This window comes from Nelumbo nucifera, chromosome 7 (assembly GCF_055504915.1).
Source record: "Nelumbo nucifera cultivar China Antique chromosome 7, China Antique-T2T, whole genome shotgun sequence".
Lineage (NCBI taxonomy): Eukaryota > Viridiplantae > Streptophyta > Magnoliopsida > Proteales > Nelumbonaceae > Nelumbo > Nelumbo nucifera.
The window spans coordinates 4,641,853-4,658,957 of record NC_142655.1 but is presented as its reverse complement, the minus strand read 5'-3'; the positions used below and the strand labels follow the sequence as shown (position 1 = coordinate 4,658,957).

Here is a 17,105-nt window from a genome sequence, read left to right as displayed (position 1 = left end):
CATCAAAGGTATTAATACAACCATGAAATACTTCCCAACAAAAAGCACTGATTTTAGGGGGAGTAGGAGGACACCAAATTTCTTTGACTGGGAAAGGAAGATAAGATTGTGTGGCAGCCAATACCATATTTTCACATGGTACCAGAGCAGGTAAAAAGAGGGAGATCAGATTAGGGCTCATTCTTACCATCAATCTGATTAGGGTTTCTCCTAAAAGGCTGTCACTGGTTGCTACAGGGGATCAAACTAGGTTCAGCAGGGTTTCTGGGTGATTAGTGGTGGTTCTATCCATCACAGGTGCTGTGATAGGTGATCAGTGATTTTTTGTGACCCTCTAATGGATCAAAGTCAAGAGAAAAAGGTGATGTTTGATTCTGTTCAATACTGTGAAGTGAAGATCTCATATGGTTCTGTGATTGGTGGGACCGACTTCCTAATGAAACTAAGACTGTGAAGTGATTTTCAATGACGTGAAAGATGGATGTGTGAACTGTAAATGTGATCAGGTTAGTGAAATTCAGTTGTGATTTCATTTTGTATGAAAATAGTGAAGTACGATGGAGGTGAAATCAAATATTATGGCCCCCACAACGCCACAACCTTTATGTTGACCACCATTAAGTTGAACAGTAATGGAAACTATGCTGTTTGGGCAAAATCAGTTGAAGTTTCCCTTACAGCTGTTGAGAAATTAAAGTACCTCACTGATAAATAATAATAAAAAAAAGGGACTGATAATTCCAAGTATTCGGAGTGGTTACAAGAAGATGCACAGATTAAAACATGGCTGTGGAACTCTGTGGAGACAAAAATCAGTAATGCTCTTATATTTCTTGATACTTCAAAGCAGATCTGGGAACAGGTCAAGAGGATGTACTCAGGGACTAATAATATTACTAGGATATATCAGTTATTTCAACCGTTCTTTAACTTACAGCAGGGAGATAATCTCTTGAAGATTACTACTCGGATATGGTGAGCATTTGTGAGGAGCTTAATATATACCATCCTATTACCAATGGTGTAACTGTTATGGAAAAGCAGAGAAAGGAATTGTATGTGGCTAAATTTCTTTCAGGAACTAAACCCGAATATGAATCAGTGAGAGCCCTGATATTGGGTGGTCCAGAGCTACTTGACATGGAGGGTGTATTTTCCCAATTACAGAGAGCCAAATTATCTGAACCCATCCAAACATCTGATCGAGCAGCACTGGTTGTATCTGGAAGTAATGGACGGGGTCATGGTACTTATGGAGAAGGTTATTGAAGTGGTGGTTGTGGTCCTCATGGATTTTCAGGTGGTAAAGGTGATAATGGTGTTCATGGTGGTCGTGGACGAGGCAGGAATGGTAATACTAGATTTTGTACCCATTGTGGGTTGGAAGGACATGCTGTTGGCTACTGTAGAGATCTGTATGGAGTTCGGTTTTGCTCACATTGTCATCGTGAGGGACATATTGTGGAGTATTGTTGTCTATTAAAGAAACCGGGAAGTTATGCCAACCAGGTCACCTATCCAAATGATGTATCATAGTCCCAACCACAGACAATTGCTACAAACAATCAGCTGGATGGGGAGACGATGACTATTTCTAAGGAAAAATATAATCAGTTGATTGCAGCCTCATCTTCCTCCATTGCTACTCTTGCCTGGGCATCAGGTATTGGCTCCACCTGTCTTCTCTCTACTACCTCGTCATCTCCATGGGTCATTGACTCAAGAGCTACTGATCACATGCCAGGTACTTCATCTACCTTTTCTCAATTAACTCCTTTGTCCTCTTTTGTCCAACATGTTACTCTTGCTAATGGGTATAAATCTCCAAGCATAGGACATGTGAACCTGTAGAGAAAACTGATGTGGGCCCCACAGCTGTGGTCCCCACCCTGTTCGTAGGACAGCATGTGCAACTATTATTAGGCATGTCAGTGTTAGTTGGTAGTCAGCTTGTTATTTCAGTGTGTTATTTATTTGTCTTTTATTTGTTTTTTCTTGCCATGTAAGTATTAAGGGCAGTCCTGTCCTTTCCCCTATGTACTGAACATAACCTATAAATATTAAGAGAGTGATGGCGGCAGATTGATTGAATCTGTTCCTCCTTTCAAACCTTTGTATACTTCTGGTTCTTCTCCTCTTTTTCCTCCTTCTCCTACTTTTTTTTTACCTTTCCTAAATCTGAAATCTGTTAGGATTCAAGGCTGATTGTAGTTTTGATCGACTACTTGGTATCAGAGCCAAGATTAGGGCTTCTCATGTGAGTTTGATCCAGCCGACCACATGAGAATCGCCTAGGGCTGGAAGAATAGAGAAAAGGCTCTCTTCAGCTAATTTTTGGAGGTTATCTACAGCAGCAGTCCAAAGACTGGATCGAATCTTTGATAACCAGGAAGAATCAGAGGAAGAGAAAAGGATCAAGATCAGTCTTTGATCAGTACTAAGGCAGCGATCAGGGAGAAGGTGTTTTTGGGAACAGCGGTCATGGTAGTACATCTGAGACTGGGTTTCAGATTACAACAGTGAGATTTGACAGGTCCAATTACTTGGAATGGGCCCAATCAGCCATGATGGCTATTGAGGGAAGGGGAAAACTTAGCTACCTCTTGGGAGATGTGAAAGAACCTTCCAAAGAGGATCCAATGTATACCAAGTGGGTTCAAGAGAACTACTTGGTTATGACATGGCTGTGCAACTCTATGCAGCCACATATCAGCCGAAATTACTTGTGGGCAAAGACAGCCAAGGAGATATGGGATGTCATGAAAGAGACCTATTCCCAACCCCTTAACGTTGCCAGAGCCTATGAACTGAAGTGTGAAGTGAATAATCTTAAACAATGAGAGAAACCAGTCTCTGTCTACTTCTCTACCTTGAAATCCCTGTGGCATGAAATTGACCATCTAGAAACTCCTGAGTGGGAAAGTCCCAAAGATGCACAGACTTATGGAAAGCAAGTCGAGACCAATAGGGTGTTTGAATTTCTGGCTGGCCTGAATACAAATTATGACATTGTGAGGCAACAGATACTGACCAGAGATAGTGTGACCCTCTCTCAAGCATACTCCCTGGTGCATAGTGAAGAGACCAGGTGGAAAGTTATAATGCAACATCAGCCTTTTTCCCCAGCCCTAGCAGTTGTTAAACCTAAGTCAGAAGGAGATACAAAAAGGGATAGGAAGAAGGAAGATAAACGGGATTTGGTATGTGAACATTGCAAGAAACCCAAGCATACAAAAGATACTTGTTGGAAGTTGCACCCTCATTTAGTCCCAGCAAAACTGAGAAATAAGAAGGGTAATGCTCATGTGGTGTGAATACTGATTCTGCATCCTCGTCAGGCACAAAAGGCACACCCCTAGAGACCTTAGCCGTTGTTCGGGCTGCCCTTATACAGTTGGAAAAGGAAGTTGGGAGTTCATCTCAGTCACCGTCAGCCCCTGCCACATCTGCATTTGCTCATTCAGGTACTCGAGCCTCAGCCTACCATGCTTCAGCTCCAGGTAGTACTGAACATTGTTGGGTAATAGACTCAGGTGCATCCGACCATATGACTAGCTTGCCATCGTTGTTCACTACATATCACTTATCCTCTGGTAGAGATAAAGTATCCATTGTTGATGGCTCTCTTGTTCCCATTTCTGGCAAGGGTGACATCAAGTTATATGATACTATCTCTTTATCCTCAGTCTTGCATGTTCCTAAACTTGATACTAATCTGCTTTCAGTCAGTAGCATTACCAAACATATGAACTGTTCAGTAACTTTTTTCCCTGACCGATGTGTTTTTCAAAACTTGGAGACAAGGAAGGTGATTGGGACTGGCCGTGAGACGAATGGGATCTATCTGCTCAGAGAGAGTTCTCGTTGGAAAGAAACAGTGGATAAGAAGTCCTTTGTTTCTCAGTTTGTGAGTCCGGTTATGCTCTGGCATAATCGATTAGGTCATTTATCTTTCCGGTCTTTGAAGAGTTTGTTTCCTACTTTATTTGAGTCTGTTGAGATGTCAAAGTTGAGATGTGAGAGTTGTGAGTTTGCCTAACATTGTAGAACGTCTTATTCTTTGAGTAATAAAAGAAGTAATAATTCTTTTGATAATGTGCATACTGATGTTTGGGGGGCCATATCACATACCTTCTATGGGTGGGTACAGATATTTTCCGTTGTTTGTTGATGACCATACCCATTTTTCTTGGGTCTATCTTATGCGTTCTCGAGATGAGGTTCCCGCTCTGACCCAAAACTTTCATTAGATGATTCTAACCCAGTTTGGGGTCAAAATCAAAGTCCTCAAATCTGATAATGCAAAGGAATACTTTGCTAAGCCTTTGACCTCTTACCTACTTAATCAAGAAGTTATTCACTAGGGCACTTGTCCTCATACACCACAGCAGAATGGGGTTGCCGAGAGGAAGAATAAGCACATCTTGGAGGTGGCTAGAAGCATTATGTTTACCTCCAATGTACCTATCCATTTCTGGGGTGATGCTATCCTCACGGCAGTATATCTCATTAATCGGGTTCCTTCCCGGGTCCTTGATATGAAACCTCCTTTTACCCTTCTATACCCAGACGAGGAGTTGTTTACTGTTCCTCTTAAAACCTTTGGTTGTACTTGTTTTGTTCAGCTTCTCGGGCCCTCTCATTCCAAGTTTGACCCTAAGGCCTCCAAATGCATTTTTCTCGGTTATGCACAAACTCAAAAGGGTTATTGCTGCTATGATCCTGTTTCAGGGAGGAAGTTTGTCTCGATGGATGTCACCTTCTTTGAGGAGACACCCTATTATCCTAGGGTTTCTCCTCAAGGGGAGCGCAGTGAAAGTGGGGATTTGGGTCTTTTTCCTCAGGGGGAGCGCAGTGAGAGTGGGGTTAACACATCTGAGGTTGTTCCTTTACCCATTCCATTGAGTGATGAAGGATGTAATGGTGAGGGTGGTCAGAGGGATCAGGAGTTGAAAGCCTATCACAGGCAATGCAGGCAGGTTGATCCCGGTCATCAGCAGTCCAGGCCAGCTCCAGTTCCTTCTGCGGCTCCAGATCCAAGTATTACAGTCCCAGGGCCCACTGAGATACCTTCCACTGTTGCTACTTCCCTTCCTACGGATGACCTTGACCTCCCTATTGTCGTCCGTAAAGGGAAACGGCATTGCACCACATCTACAGCTCACTGCATTTCCCAGTTTCTATCCTATGATCGCCTATCTCCCTCTTACAGGTCCTATTTCACTTCCATTGGCGATATCCCTATCCCTAGAACAGTGCAAGAAGCCTTATCAGTTCCAGAGTGGAAAGATGCAATGAAAGTTGAAATAGATGCCCTGTTGAAAAATAACACTTGGCAGCTAGTTGATCTACCCAAAGGAAAGACACCAGTTGGATGTAGATGGGTATTTACTGTGAAGCATAATGATGATGGCTCCATTGAAAGGTACAAAGCCCGGTTGGTTGTAAAGAGGTTCACTCAAACTTATGGTATAAACTACTTGGAGACATTTGCCCCAGTAGCCAAGATGACCACCATCCGAGTTCTATTAGCCCTTGCAGCAAGTTATTCTTGGCCCTTGTTCCAAATGGATGTTAAAAATGCTTTTCTGAATGGAGACTTACAAGAAGAGGTCTACATGTAGTTGCCTCCTAGATTCTATGATACAGAGACAGGTAAGAAGGTTTGCCGACTGAATAACGCATTGTATGGATTAAAGCAGTCCCCTAGAGCTTGGTTTGATAGATTCATACTAGCCCTTGGAAAATTTGGTTATGTACAGACCCAGTCAGATCATACACCGTTCATTAAAAGAGTGGACTCTTCTTTGACCCTGCTTGTTGTATAAACTACTTGAAGACATTTGCCCTTGTTGTATATGTGGATGATATTGTAGTGACAGGGAATAATAGTACTGAGATTGCATCCCTCAAACAGCTCCTTCATCAAGAGTTTGAGGTGAAAGATCTTGATGCACTGCAGTACTTTTTGGGTATTGAGGTTGCTAGATCTAAACAGGGAATCTTTATCTCTGAGAGAAAATATGTTCTAGATTTGTTGGCGGAAACTGGAAAGTTAGGTGTCAAGCCTGCCGATACACCCATTGAATAGAATCACAAGATCAGTGCAGAGGGTGGGGAGCCTCTTGAAGACAAAGTTATGTTCCAACAGTTGGTTGGAAAGCTCCTATATCTCTGCCTCACTCGGCCAGATATTAGTTATGCAGTCAGTGTTGTCAACCAGTACATGCATTCCCCTAGAACTACTCATCTTCTTGCAGCAGAGAGAATATTGGCATACTTGAAGAGATACCCAGGTAGAGGTATACTGTTCAAGAACAATAATCACATGAAGGTGGAGGTCTATACAGATGCTGATTGGGCTGGGAGTGCTGATGACAGGAGGCCTACCTCTGGATATTGTGCCCTTGTGGGAGGTAACCTTGTCTCTTGGAGGAGTAAGAAACAAAGTGTTGTTTCCCGCTCTAGTGCCGAAGCTGAATACAAGTCAATGGCAAACGGAGTGGCTGAAACCCTACGGCTGAAATCACTACTTGAAGAGTAATGTGTTGATTATGAGAAGCCCTTGATGTTGTATTGTGATAATCAGGCGGCTATTAATATAGCCCACAATCCGGTGCAGCATGACAGAACTAAGCATATCGAAGTTGATCGACACTTTGTCCGAGAGAGGGTCTCATCACAGGAAGTGTGTCTCCCGTATATCACCTCCAACATGCAGCTCGCAGATCTCCTCACCAAGGCTGTACCAAGGAAGAAGTTAGAGGCAAACCTATTCAAGTTGGGAATGACAAATATCTATTCTCAACTTGAGGGGGAGTGTAGAGAAAACTGATGTGGGCCCCACAGCTGTGGTCCCCACCCTGTTCGTAGGACAGCATGTGCAACTATTATTAGGCATGTCAGTGTTAGTTGGTAGTCAGCTTGTTATTTCAGTGTGTTATTTATTTCAGTCTTTTATTTGTTTTTTCTTGCCATGTAAGTATTAAGGGCAGTCCTGTCCTTTCCCCTATGTACTGAACATAACCTATAAATATTAAGAGAGTAGTGGCAGCAGATTGATTGAACTTGTTCCTCCTTTCAAACCTTTGTCTACTTCTGGTTCTTCTCCTCTTTTTCCTCCTTCTCCTACTTTTCTTCTACCTTTCCTAAATCTGAAATCTGTTAGGATTCAAGGCTGATTGTAGTCTTGATCGACTACTGAACCCAACATCCCAATTGTCTTTATCATTTGTTCTTTATGTTCCTCACTTTCCTTTAGTCTTATATATGTGAGTAAGCTTACAAAATCACTAAACTGTTCTATTACCTTTTTTTACCTTCTCATTGTGTGTTTCATGACTTAAAGACAAAGAGGCAAATTGGTGGAGTTGAATCTGGCGGTCTTTACTATTTGCAAGGTGGCTTAGGACTTACTGCCTTACAGTGTTCTTCTCTTGGTGTGTCTCCTTTTCAACTTCATTGTCAATTGGGTCATCCTTCATTGCAAAGTCTTTGTTTCATGATTCCTTCGCTTCCGTCTAACACTAGTTTTAACTGCGATGTGTGTCAACTTAGCAAGCACAATCGAGCAATTGTTCTTCCTCGAGCTATGAGATGTGTGTCTAAACCTTTTTAGTTAGTTCATTCAGATGTTTAGGGTTTGTGTCTTGTAGTGTCTTATTTGGGTTCAAGTATTTTGTTACTTTTGTTGATGATTTTTCAAGAGCTACCTAGTTATATTTTTTAAATGAGAGATCTGAATTATTTTCTGTATTCAAGTCTTTCTTTATGGAAATAAAAACCCAATTTGGCTCCACTATTTGTGTCACTCAATCTGACAATGCTAAAAAATACATGTCTTCACCATTTACTAAATTTTAAAATGAGCATGGAATCATACATCAGACTTCTTGTGTTGATACACCATAATAGAATGGTGTGGTTGAACGCAAAAACCACCATTTACTAAAGTTAAATAGGCTTTCCTTCTCCAAATGAATGTGCTAAAGATTTATTAGAGTGATGTTATTCCTACCGCTTGTTATCTCATTAATAGGATCCCCTCATCAGTTCTTCAAAATAAGATACCTCATTCTGTCTTATTTCCTAATGCTCCCCTGTTTGCTTTACCACCTCGTATTTTTGTATGTGTTTGCCTTGCCCATCTTTTTTATCATCAATGTAACAAGTTTGAACCCTATGTAGTTAAGTGTGTCTTTTTGGAATATTCAAAGACTCAACATCAACTGCCTTGTCATTTGCAGGTCCTACTGCCCCCTATACTACTACTATTATTACTCTAGTTGTGCAACCAGCTTCAGACCTTGATCTACCCATTGCCCTTCGAAAAGGTAAGTGTTCCTGTACAACACACCCTATTAGTCACTTTGTTTCTTATAAGTCATTATCACCTTCTACCCTTCCTTTGTTACATCCCTTTCTACTATCTCTATTCCTAAATCCTTATTAGAGGCCTTGTTTGATCTTGGGTGGACAATTATCAAAGAAGAAATGTTGGCACTTCATCAAAATGGCACATGGGATTTAGTTTCTCTCCTTCTTGTAAACAACCTGCAGAATGTAGATGGGTATATGCAGTGAAATTTAACCCTGATGGTACAGTAGATAGACTAAAGCTCATTTAGTTGCTAAAGGGTTTACTCGGACTTATGGTGTAGATTTTGATGGAACTTTTTCTCCAATTGCTAAGATCACCTCTGTCTGTGTGGTTATTTCCTTGGTTGTAACTAATCATCAGCCCTTGCAGTACAAAAGACTTGTAGGGAAGCTGAATTACTTGACTATCACCCATCCAGGCATTTGTTTTGCAGTGGGTGTTGTAAGTCAATTTATGAGCTCTCCAGGTGTTCCACATCTTGAAGTTGTGTACATAATCGTAGAGTACCTTAAAGGATCACCAGGTATGGGAATCATCTACAAAGACTATGGTCATTTGAGTGTGCCTGGGTTCACAAATGCAAACTAGGATCACCAATGGATAGGAAGTCAACAATAGGGTATTGTATGTTATTAGGTGGCAATTTTATTTCCTGGAAAGCAAGAAATAGAATGTTGTAGCTAAATCAAGTGCAGAAGGTAAGTATAGAGCTATGAGTCAAGCAACAAGAGAATTAGTGTGGCTTAAGAGTCTTCTTCAAGAAATTGGAATTCCAATGAAAACCCTTATGCACCTGCATTGTGATAATCAAGCCACCATTCATATCGCATCAAATCCAGTTTTTCATGAGAGAACAACGCATATTGAGTAGACTACAACTTCGTTAGAGAAAAGATTCAAAGTGGTAATATTGACACACCATTTGTGAACAGGGGTATATTTGTAGTTGACACACCACCATTTATCATAAACAGGGGTATATTTGTAGTTCAGCACTCTTTTATTATTAATATAAAGGTGGGCCAACTGCTTAGAGGGGATTAAGACAGTCTAATCCCTTCTCAAAAACAGATTGGCAGTTTCTCTCGTCTCTCTTCTCTCTTTACTCCTCCCTTTCTCCTTTCTTTTCTTGTTTGAATTGCACTATAGCTCTACATTACCATAATTTCACAATAAATTATGGTGATTTGGATTTTATTTCTTTTGAGAACTCTTGTAACACTTCCTAAGGTTCTTTTTTTCTCCTTTGGTTTCCCCCTAGAATATCTAGAATTCAATGGTTACCAAAATAAATGTACATCATCATCTAGATTCATAAGAAGTAGTTTCTTCTATTGCATTAGTTAAACTACAAAAAAAGTTCATAAAGTATCACAATTAAGTTTGACCTGGATTCCAGAAAGGTACTGGTTCAACAATTCCCCATATTTCTGAGAAAGTCCATGGTCCTCTAGGTGTAACAGCATGCTGTAATGTTTCCAACAAGAAGAAAGTAGCAAGACTCCAGTCTTCAGAATTTCTGCATTTGTTAGCATTGTTAACAGGTGAAGAAACCATGAATGAAGAAAAACATGGATAAAAAAAAAGAAGCATAAGGTAAAGGAAAGTATTTATAGGACCTGCCTCATCTTCAAGGGAAGCATAATGTTGTTTTATCTCCTGCAACCACTTAAGCACTAGCTCCAATCCTTTTGCATGTAAAGGTCGGCTTTTAGTGTTCCACTGCAGAGCAATATAATAACATTAAAATTGGCATTGTAACAGACTATAATTTGCAACCAACTATTTCCTTTTGTTTAGAATTGCATTTCCAATTGTTTTCCTTTGATGATCCCTGGAGGAGTTGGTCAGCCGTGGCAAATAGCTCTTCCAGGAAGGACAGGATTACTGCATCGTGAATTCTTCCTCCTAAAGGATGTGTAAAGCTGAATTTTGATGGAAGTAGTCAGGGAAACCCAGGCCCTTGTGGTATAGGAGGGGTGTTGAGAGATAAGGATAGCAACATTTTAGCCTTATTCTCTGGCCCAGTGAGAATAAGAGGTTCTAATAGGGCTGAGTTACCAGCGGCTTTACAAGGTATTCAAATTGCAAACCAACTTGGTGTGGAGAATCCACTAATTGAAGGAGACTCAAAAATCGTTGTGAGTCAGTTGACAGATCCAGATTCAGTCTATTGGTGCTACAGGGGCCTCCTAAAGAAAGCTAACTGGTTAACAAGGAATATGAATGTTAGCTTACATTGGGTGGGCAGGTCAGCAAATGCTTTGTCTGATCATCTTGCTAAACAAAAGGGCAATAGGGAACATCTGTACTGGGCTGCTCTGTAATGTTGTTTATTCTAGTGTTTTGATGTAATTTTCACACTTTAAGGGAGACCACACCCAGTGCCCCTTTGGATTGCTTGTAATAGTCTTCATCTTTTGATAATAAAATCATCTTTCAATTATCAAATTAACAGTATTATTTGAACCAATCTTCTATCTGCTGCTCCATGATAAATTAGGAGTATTTCATTAAAAATGTTAACCAAAAAATATAATTTCAAACAAACTTTTCATTCCATTAAATCATCTCTAAAATTCTAATTATGACTTTATATAGACTCAACATAAGAGCTCAGATCTCCCTTTACAGGCTCCAATTTCAACAAGAAAACTGACACAAAACCAACTTTTAACTGCTTCAGCAAAAAGATCCATAGGTTTTTTGGATAACATATTAAGAATGGGGTCCTAGAAACTACAAGATTTTGGGTTTCTTCCAAGGGGCAACCTAAGATATCCCCTTGGCCAACTCACACTCAAACTTCCTAGAATTGGCACATATCAATCTACTTCCCCCACCCCCCATTTTAACAACAGAAATGCAGCTTTTATCTAAATTGACTTTCAAATTTAATAACTTCTCAAACAAACTTACAAATTCCTAACACCCCTATACCCTATATCCTCACAAACATACTGATGTCGTTTGCAAATTACAAATGGAGCACCACTACCTCCCCATTTCCAATCTTTGATCTTCTATCTAGATCCTTCTATTTTCAAGATTAATTGACTATGTGATATGAGCAGGGCGAAAATATAGAGAATGGATTACTTGGCCTCAAAACCCTTCTTAGCCTTGAAAAAATCTTTCACGTTCCCATTCACCAATACGAAGCAGCAGATAGTTTGGGAGGCAACCCCTACTCCATTAGAAACCATCTAGCCACAAAGCCACATCTTACTAAAACCTCCTCCAAAAATGACCAATCAATGTGATCACAAGTGTCAATAATACTAAACTCAACTCTGTTAACCCCTTCTCCTTGATGGTTTTTGGAAGAGTTGGTCAGTTTGTCTAATACTTCATCCAAGAAAAACAACATTAAAATAGATTGGTCTCCTCCTCCGGAAGGTGTTGTGAAGTTGAACTTTGATGGAAGCAGTCAAGGTAATCCAGGACTTTCGGGTTTGAGAAATGAGGGCAGTAATATCATTTCTTTCTTTTCAAGGCCAGTGGGAATAGGAGATTCGATTAGGGCTGATTTACAAGGAATCCAGATTGCAAACCAACTTGGGGGGTGGAGAATCTACTAACTAAAGGAGATTCTAAGGTGGTTGTGGGGTGGCTGTTGGATCCAGATTCTGTAATTTGGTGCTATAGGGATCTTCTAAAAAAAATTACTTGGCTTACAAGGGATATGACAATTAGATTTCAATGGGTGAGCAGATCGGCAAATGTAATGGCAGACTATTTTGCTAAACAAGGGGCTAATTGGGAACAGTTACTTTGGGCTGCTTTGTAATTGCTTAAGCTTTGAAAAGCTGTTATTTTAAAGGAAGGTCACATCTCGCACCTCTCTTTGGGCTGATTGTAAAGCTTTTTCTTCTTCACTTAATAAAAAAATTCATTCAATTATCAAAAAAAAAAAAACTCAACTCAACTCAACTAAGCCATGTTCCAACTAGATGGATCTGTTGATAATATTGTTTGGAGATTTTTAGCTTATTTGCTTTTAGGTATCATATTAATACATTGTATATAATATTCCATTAGGGAAAATGAAAAAGAAAATCACTATCAAGCAATCAATAGCCCTAAAAAGGAAATATATATTTGCAGGGCTCTGTTTGTCATTCAGCAATCAGCACCAAAGAAAAGGCTCTACAGATCTAGCATAAGTTCTAACACATCAAATCTCTTTTCCCAAATTTTTGGTACAATTTGAGCATCAGCTTCAGACTAAGCAATGAAAACAATACCTCCTTCAGACCTCCCTATGATGCCCTAGCAGAACAAGGGATGTTCCAATCCACCCAAATGCTACATACTGTGTCCCTTCCAATTAAAAAATAAAAAAGCGAGAAATCCATGATTTGTTTTAGTTAGTCTATTCCCATTGTTTGTGTATCATTAAACATAAAAACAATAATCCAGTATTAACAATGGGATTAGCACATGAGTCCACCAATTTTGTATACTTACTGCAAGTGTAATATGAACATATGATAGTAAGTAGGACAGATGATAACAAGCTGAGTTGAGAACATACAGCACAGAGTTTTTGAACAAGAATAATGAGTTCATCAAAATGATTCCAAAGCAGGAACTCCATTTCCATGCTTTCTGAGGCTTGAGAAAATTTACTAGTTGACATCACTCTCTTGTCAGAGCTAGCAGTAGGAACCAAGGAAATTTGCCAATTTGCTGCATTTGGATCAGATGGTTTTGTTCTACTACTTGAAACCTCAGAACTGGGTGTTTTTTTAATTAATGCTTCAGTAAGAAGTAAGGTGCAATCAGCAGCAGCTACAGAAAGCCGAGTAGGCAACTCAAATCCATTCTGCAATGTGCTACAGACAAGTATTTAAGCATTAGCCTTAGAAGAAACTAAACAATTACCTAAAAAAGAAGAGACTTAACAAATGCAATTTCTTTTCTGATAAGATGGAAGGCACGACGAAAGCAAAATAGTAATAACTCTAATCTGATCAAAATGAAAACATTAACACTAAGAAGTCCTTTTACTCCATAAGAACTCTATCCTAAATCTCAAAAATTCAACTCAATCTGACAGCTGGATTGAGAGAAATTAAATTGCAAGTTCTTCCCAGAACATGGACTATTCTGCAGAGTTATTTTCTCCTGCATTTTCTTCTTGAATTTCTTCTTCTAAGATTTAGGCAATACTTGTTGAAACCCCATTTTAATCAGTGACACCTAGGCATTTTGACCTGGCAAGGCAAGTTTGATGAATAGGTTACATTGCCTAGGCAACAAAAATAAGATAATGGATGTTAAGATGTTTTTCTTAAAGGCCATATCGTACCAGAGATGCTTGCCAAGATTTGTTCAGGCTTTGTAACAGGAATGAAAAGTTGCTGGAATGAGAAGGAAAGGAAGTCTTTTGGATGGTGTGGCTGGAAAGAAACTCAAAGAGTTTTGAACAGAAGAGCAGTCCTGGGGAGAGAGTATTAATGGAAAAAGTGAGGCTCTAAGGCAATGTTTATCAACTTCAGTTTATTTCAAGGAGAAAGAATTCTCATCTTCTTTTTTGGCAGTCAACTTCTTTTGAGGATACTTGAAAACTTGTGGTTGTACAGAATCTCATTGTACAGGCACTTATATTTTGCTATACTATTAATACAATCTTCCCATACTATTAATACACACTAGATCTCTTTGAAGTTTGAAGATGATACCATCGTTCTTAGATTTGCTGCTTTGGGAGGACTTCAACATCCTCTTATTCAAGGCTTAGGATTTTGAATATAGATATAAATGTGCAAGTGATCAATCAAATTAGAATTGAGTCAAATATTCAATTACTTAATCAAATGGGAATTTGATTGCTAATTTTAAATATTCATCGAATCTCGAATCAAATTCAAACCAATATTTTTGTAATTGAATTCAAATTCAAATATGGATCAATTCAATTCGAATTCACTCCATTTGCAGGCTTAAATACAACTGAATTACATCATCACACATTGATTCCTGGCCCTGGTTCACCCCAATCCAAAAAATTCCTTAACTGCTCCAGCTTTATTTAATGCATCAGCTAGCTGTTGGCACTTTTAGGAATCCACTTGAATGAGGTATTCAAATTTCAACCCAGCATATGAGCCTGTCTCACTAAAGGCATGACTTCCCAAGGGATTTCCCCCTTATCTTCCATCCAAGTTTTAGTTGTCTCACAGTTCCCTTTTATATATATCTCAGTTCACTCTCTCGTTTAATTTCTGTCCTTGCATATTGCATTAAGGCCTGCATCTCTGTTTGTAGGGAGTTTGTTACTCCTATTGGGCCTGAAAAGCTCAAAAGAATGTTGCTGTTGCAGTCTCTAATTACCTGCCAATTTCTGAAGCTCCTGGATTTCGTAAACTGCACCCATCAAAGTTGAACTCCAGTCTTCGCCTTACAAGTGTTTCCCGTTGTTCTCCTTACTGCGGTTTACCTCTTTGGTAAGCAGCAACTATTTTCCATCCTCTTAATAGGTCATTCATCAATACTCCTTTGAACTCATCACCACCCTTAAGAGTAAAGGGGTAGCTTGGAAATCCTTTTGTGGGAAAACCTCCTAAAACCTCAATTATCAAAAAAAGTCCTAAAACCTGATTGATGGCATCTATATATATTCTTGTTGCAAATCAAAATAAATAAATAAAATGGACTCTATTGACAGATGGACATGAACATTACCAGTAATGTGCCCAAAATCAAAAACCCATACCTCCCACTACATATAATGGATGAAAGACGTGAAATTGTTGGGCAAAGAATCTTCAACAAGGTATTTTGCTTTTCCCGTATTCCTATGTCAGAGAAAACTATGCCACTCAGTAAATATAAGCAGATATAATTTAAGCACCCGGTCAGTGAAGTAAAAATATAGGAAAGACTAATAGAATATATGACATCACCAATATGTAAAACTTTATTCGATGCAACTTCATAATCTAAAAGTCTTGATATCAGAATACACCATCCAAGCAAAATATAATGGTCCTCCTTCCTTTTTATAATTTCTGCAAGATTACTGGCAAGAACATGGAAAAGAAGTTCATCTTGAAAGAGCCAGTTGAGAAGTATCATAACATGGTTGCCATGCTTTAAACCCTTGCACTTCACTGACTGGAAAGACAATGGAACAAAATAAGAAACAAAAGGTTTTGGTTTCAACATGAAACATAGTAGTAGAAATCAAAGTGAACTAACCAGTTTTCTAGATATCAAAGACAATTTGACAACTAGGCCTCAGTAAGCATTTCTATGGTGTTGGTTAGATTTTCCGACGATTCATGGAACTATAATTCATTTTTTCTTTTCTTTTTTAAGGCACTGAAAGGGTATCTTACTAGGTTTTTTTAAGTAATAAAAAATAAAATTCATTAAAAGATAAGAGGAGTACAATCAAATAAGTAATAGATTAAGCTTAGTAGCTTACTAGCTTGGAGCAATCCGAAGGGGTAATAGATTGAATTTGGTTTTCTAACAGTTCTAGCAAAATCAACCAGTAAATATCCATGGCATGTTTATGATGAATTAACCAGAACCCTGAAGCTGCTCTCTAGGCCTGCTAGTACTTGTGTTAAATATTATTAAAACAAAGAACGTCTCATAAACAGGGGAAAATGAAAAGGTCCATTCCAATTTGCTGCTTATTATGTCTGATTCTATTGTGCTGATCCTTGTTAACTTGAGGTACAGTTGACGATATGGTGGAGTTGACCAAATGAGCATGACACTTTACATAATGGGTTCATCTAATTTCTTTTTCAAATTGGAGTGTGTGTGTATATATAAAAGATGCTTAAATTCTTCACATTTTCAATCATAGGAACGAGAATCTGATCCAGGGGCTCCATTCTATCAGCAGCATCTCTAACATATTCCCGAAGAAAACGAAGTGACTCCTCCAAAGAACCTGCAAGAATTAGTCTTTTTTACATTCAGACTCAACAACGAGAATAATCTCAGAGAACATAAGCAAATTCGTAACAAACAGAGAGATCAACCCGAACCACTGGAACTTCTCTGCGAACTCAAGCCAATACGGGAAATAGCGTCCTCGAGCTTTCTAGGACGAGAACTTAGCAAAATATTCATCGCCCGACCGATGGTCGAGGAAAGCATCCAATTCGTATCTACTTTCCGTATATGTTCTTCCATTGCTGTTGTAAACGAAGAGAGTTCAACTAGCCCTAGCTCGTTAGCTCGTCAAATAGACTATACGAAGGATGAGAGAAATAATTGTGAAGGAAAACCAAATAGAAATTTGGAAAGCTCAAGTTCTGAACATTGTTAAAGATAACAACCCTCCTTGTTCGATGAAATTTTTCTGAGAGCCTCCGACTCTGGGTAGTTCCCGCTAGACTTGGACTCTTCTAGACTCTAGAGTTAAACCATATAAACTCGGGAGAAAAAATAATAAAAACGTCATTCACTAAAATACCCCTCAGGTTTCTTATTCCCCGGTGCTAAGTCACATTTTATAAATCTGAAATCTGAAAAGTTAAAAAGATATTATTTGTGTTTGAAATTGAAAAACAAGTAAAGGTGTTTTTCTATATAGTTTAGAGGCTCTAAATTTATAAGTTTATTTGTATTTGATTAACTATTTACCATTTTAAATTTATTGATTTTACTATTTTACCCCTATAACATATTATTTGAAAATATTGAGTTCAATTTGCATTATCTCATAAAGAATAATTTTCAACTTCAAAATAATATT

At 38.8% G+C, this 17,105-nt stretch overlaps 1 protein-coding gene across 13 annotated transcripts in view; it reads right to left on the bottom strand.

The window, feature by feature from the left end:
- LOC104597470 (ARM repeat superfamily protein) overlaps positions 1 to 16,790 on the bottom strand; it is a 79,457-nt gene extending 62,667 nt beyond the window's left edge. For 2 of the 13 annotated variants that reach the window (XM_010259020.3, XM_010259023.3), the window contains exons 1-7: positions 16,387 to 16,783; positions 16,195 to 16,295; positions 15,292 to 15,502; positions 15,102 to 15,183; positions 12,918 to 13,218; positions 10,000 to 10,102; positions 9,769 to 9,899 (exon numbers count right to left, since the gene is read on the bottom strand). In XM_010259020.3, the coding sequence (XP_010257322.1) occupies positions 9,769 to 9,899; positions 10,000 to 10,102; positions 12,918 to 13,218; positions 15,102 to 15,183; positions 15,292 to 15,502; positions 16,195 to 16,295; positions 16,387 to 16,540 (1,083 nt within the window). In that variant the 5' untranslated portion in view covers positions 16,541 to 16,783. Of the gene's footprint in view, positions 1 to 9,768; positions 9,900 to 9,999; positions 10,103 to 12,917; positions 13,219 to 14,719; positions 14,906 to 15,101; positions 15,184 to 15,291; positions 15,503 to 16,194; positions 16,296 to 16,386 lie in introns of those variants that run through there. The other 11 variants (XR_002022690.2, XM_088891123.1, XM_010259022.3 and 8 more) reach the window with 11 other exon arrangements.
- Positions 16,791 to 17,105: the final 315 nt, after the last annotated feature.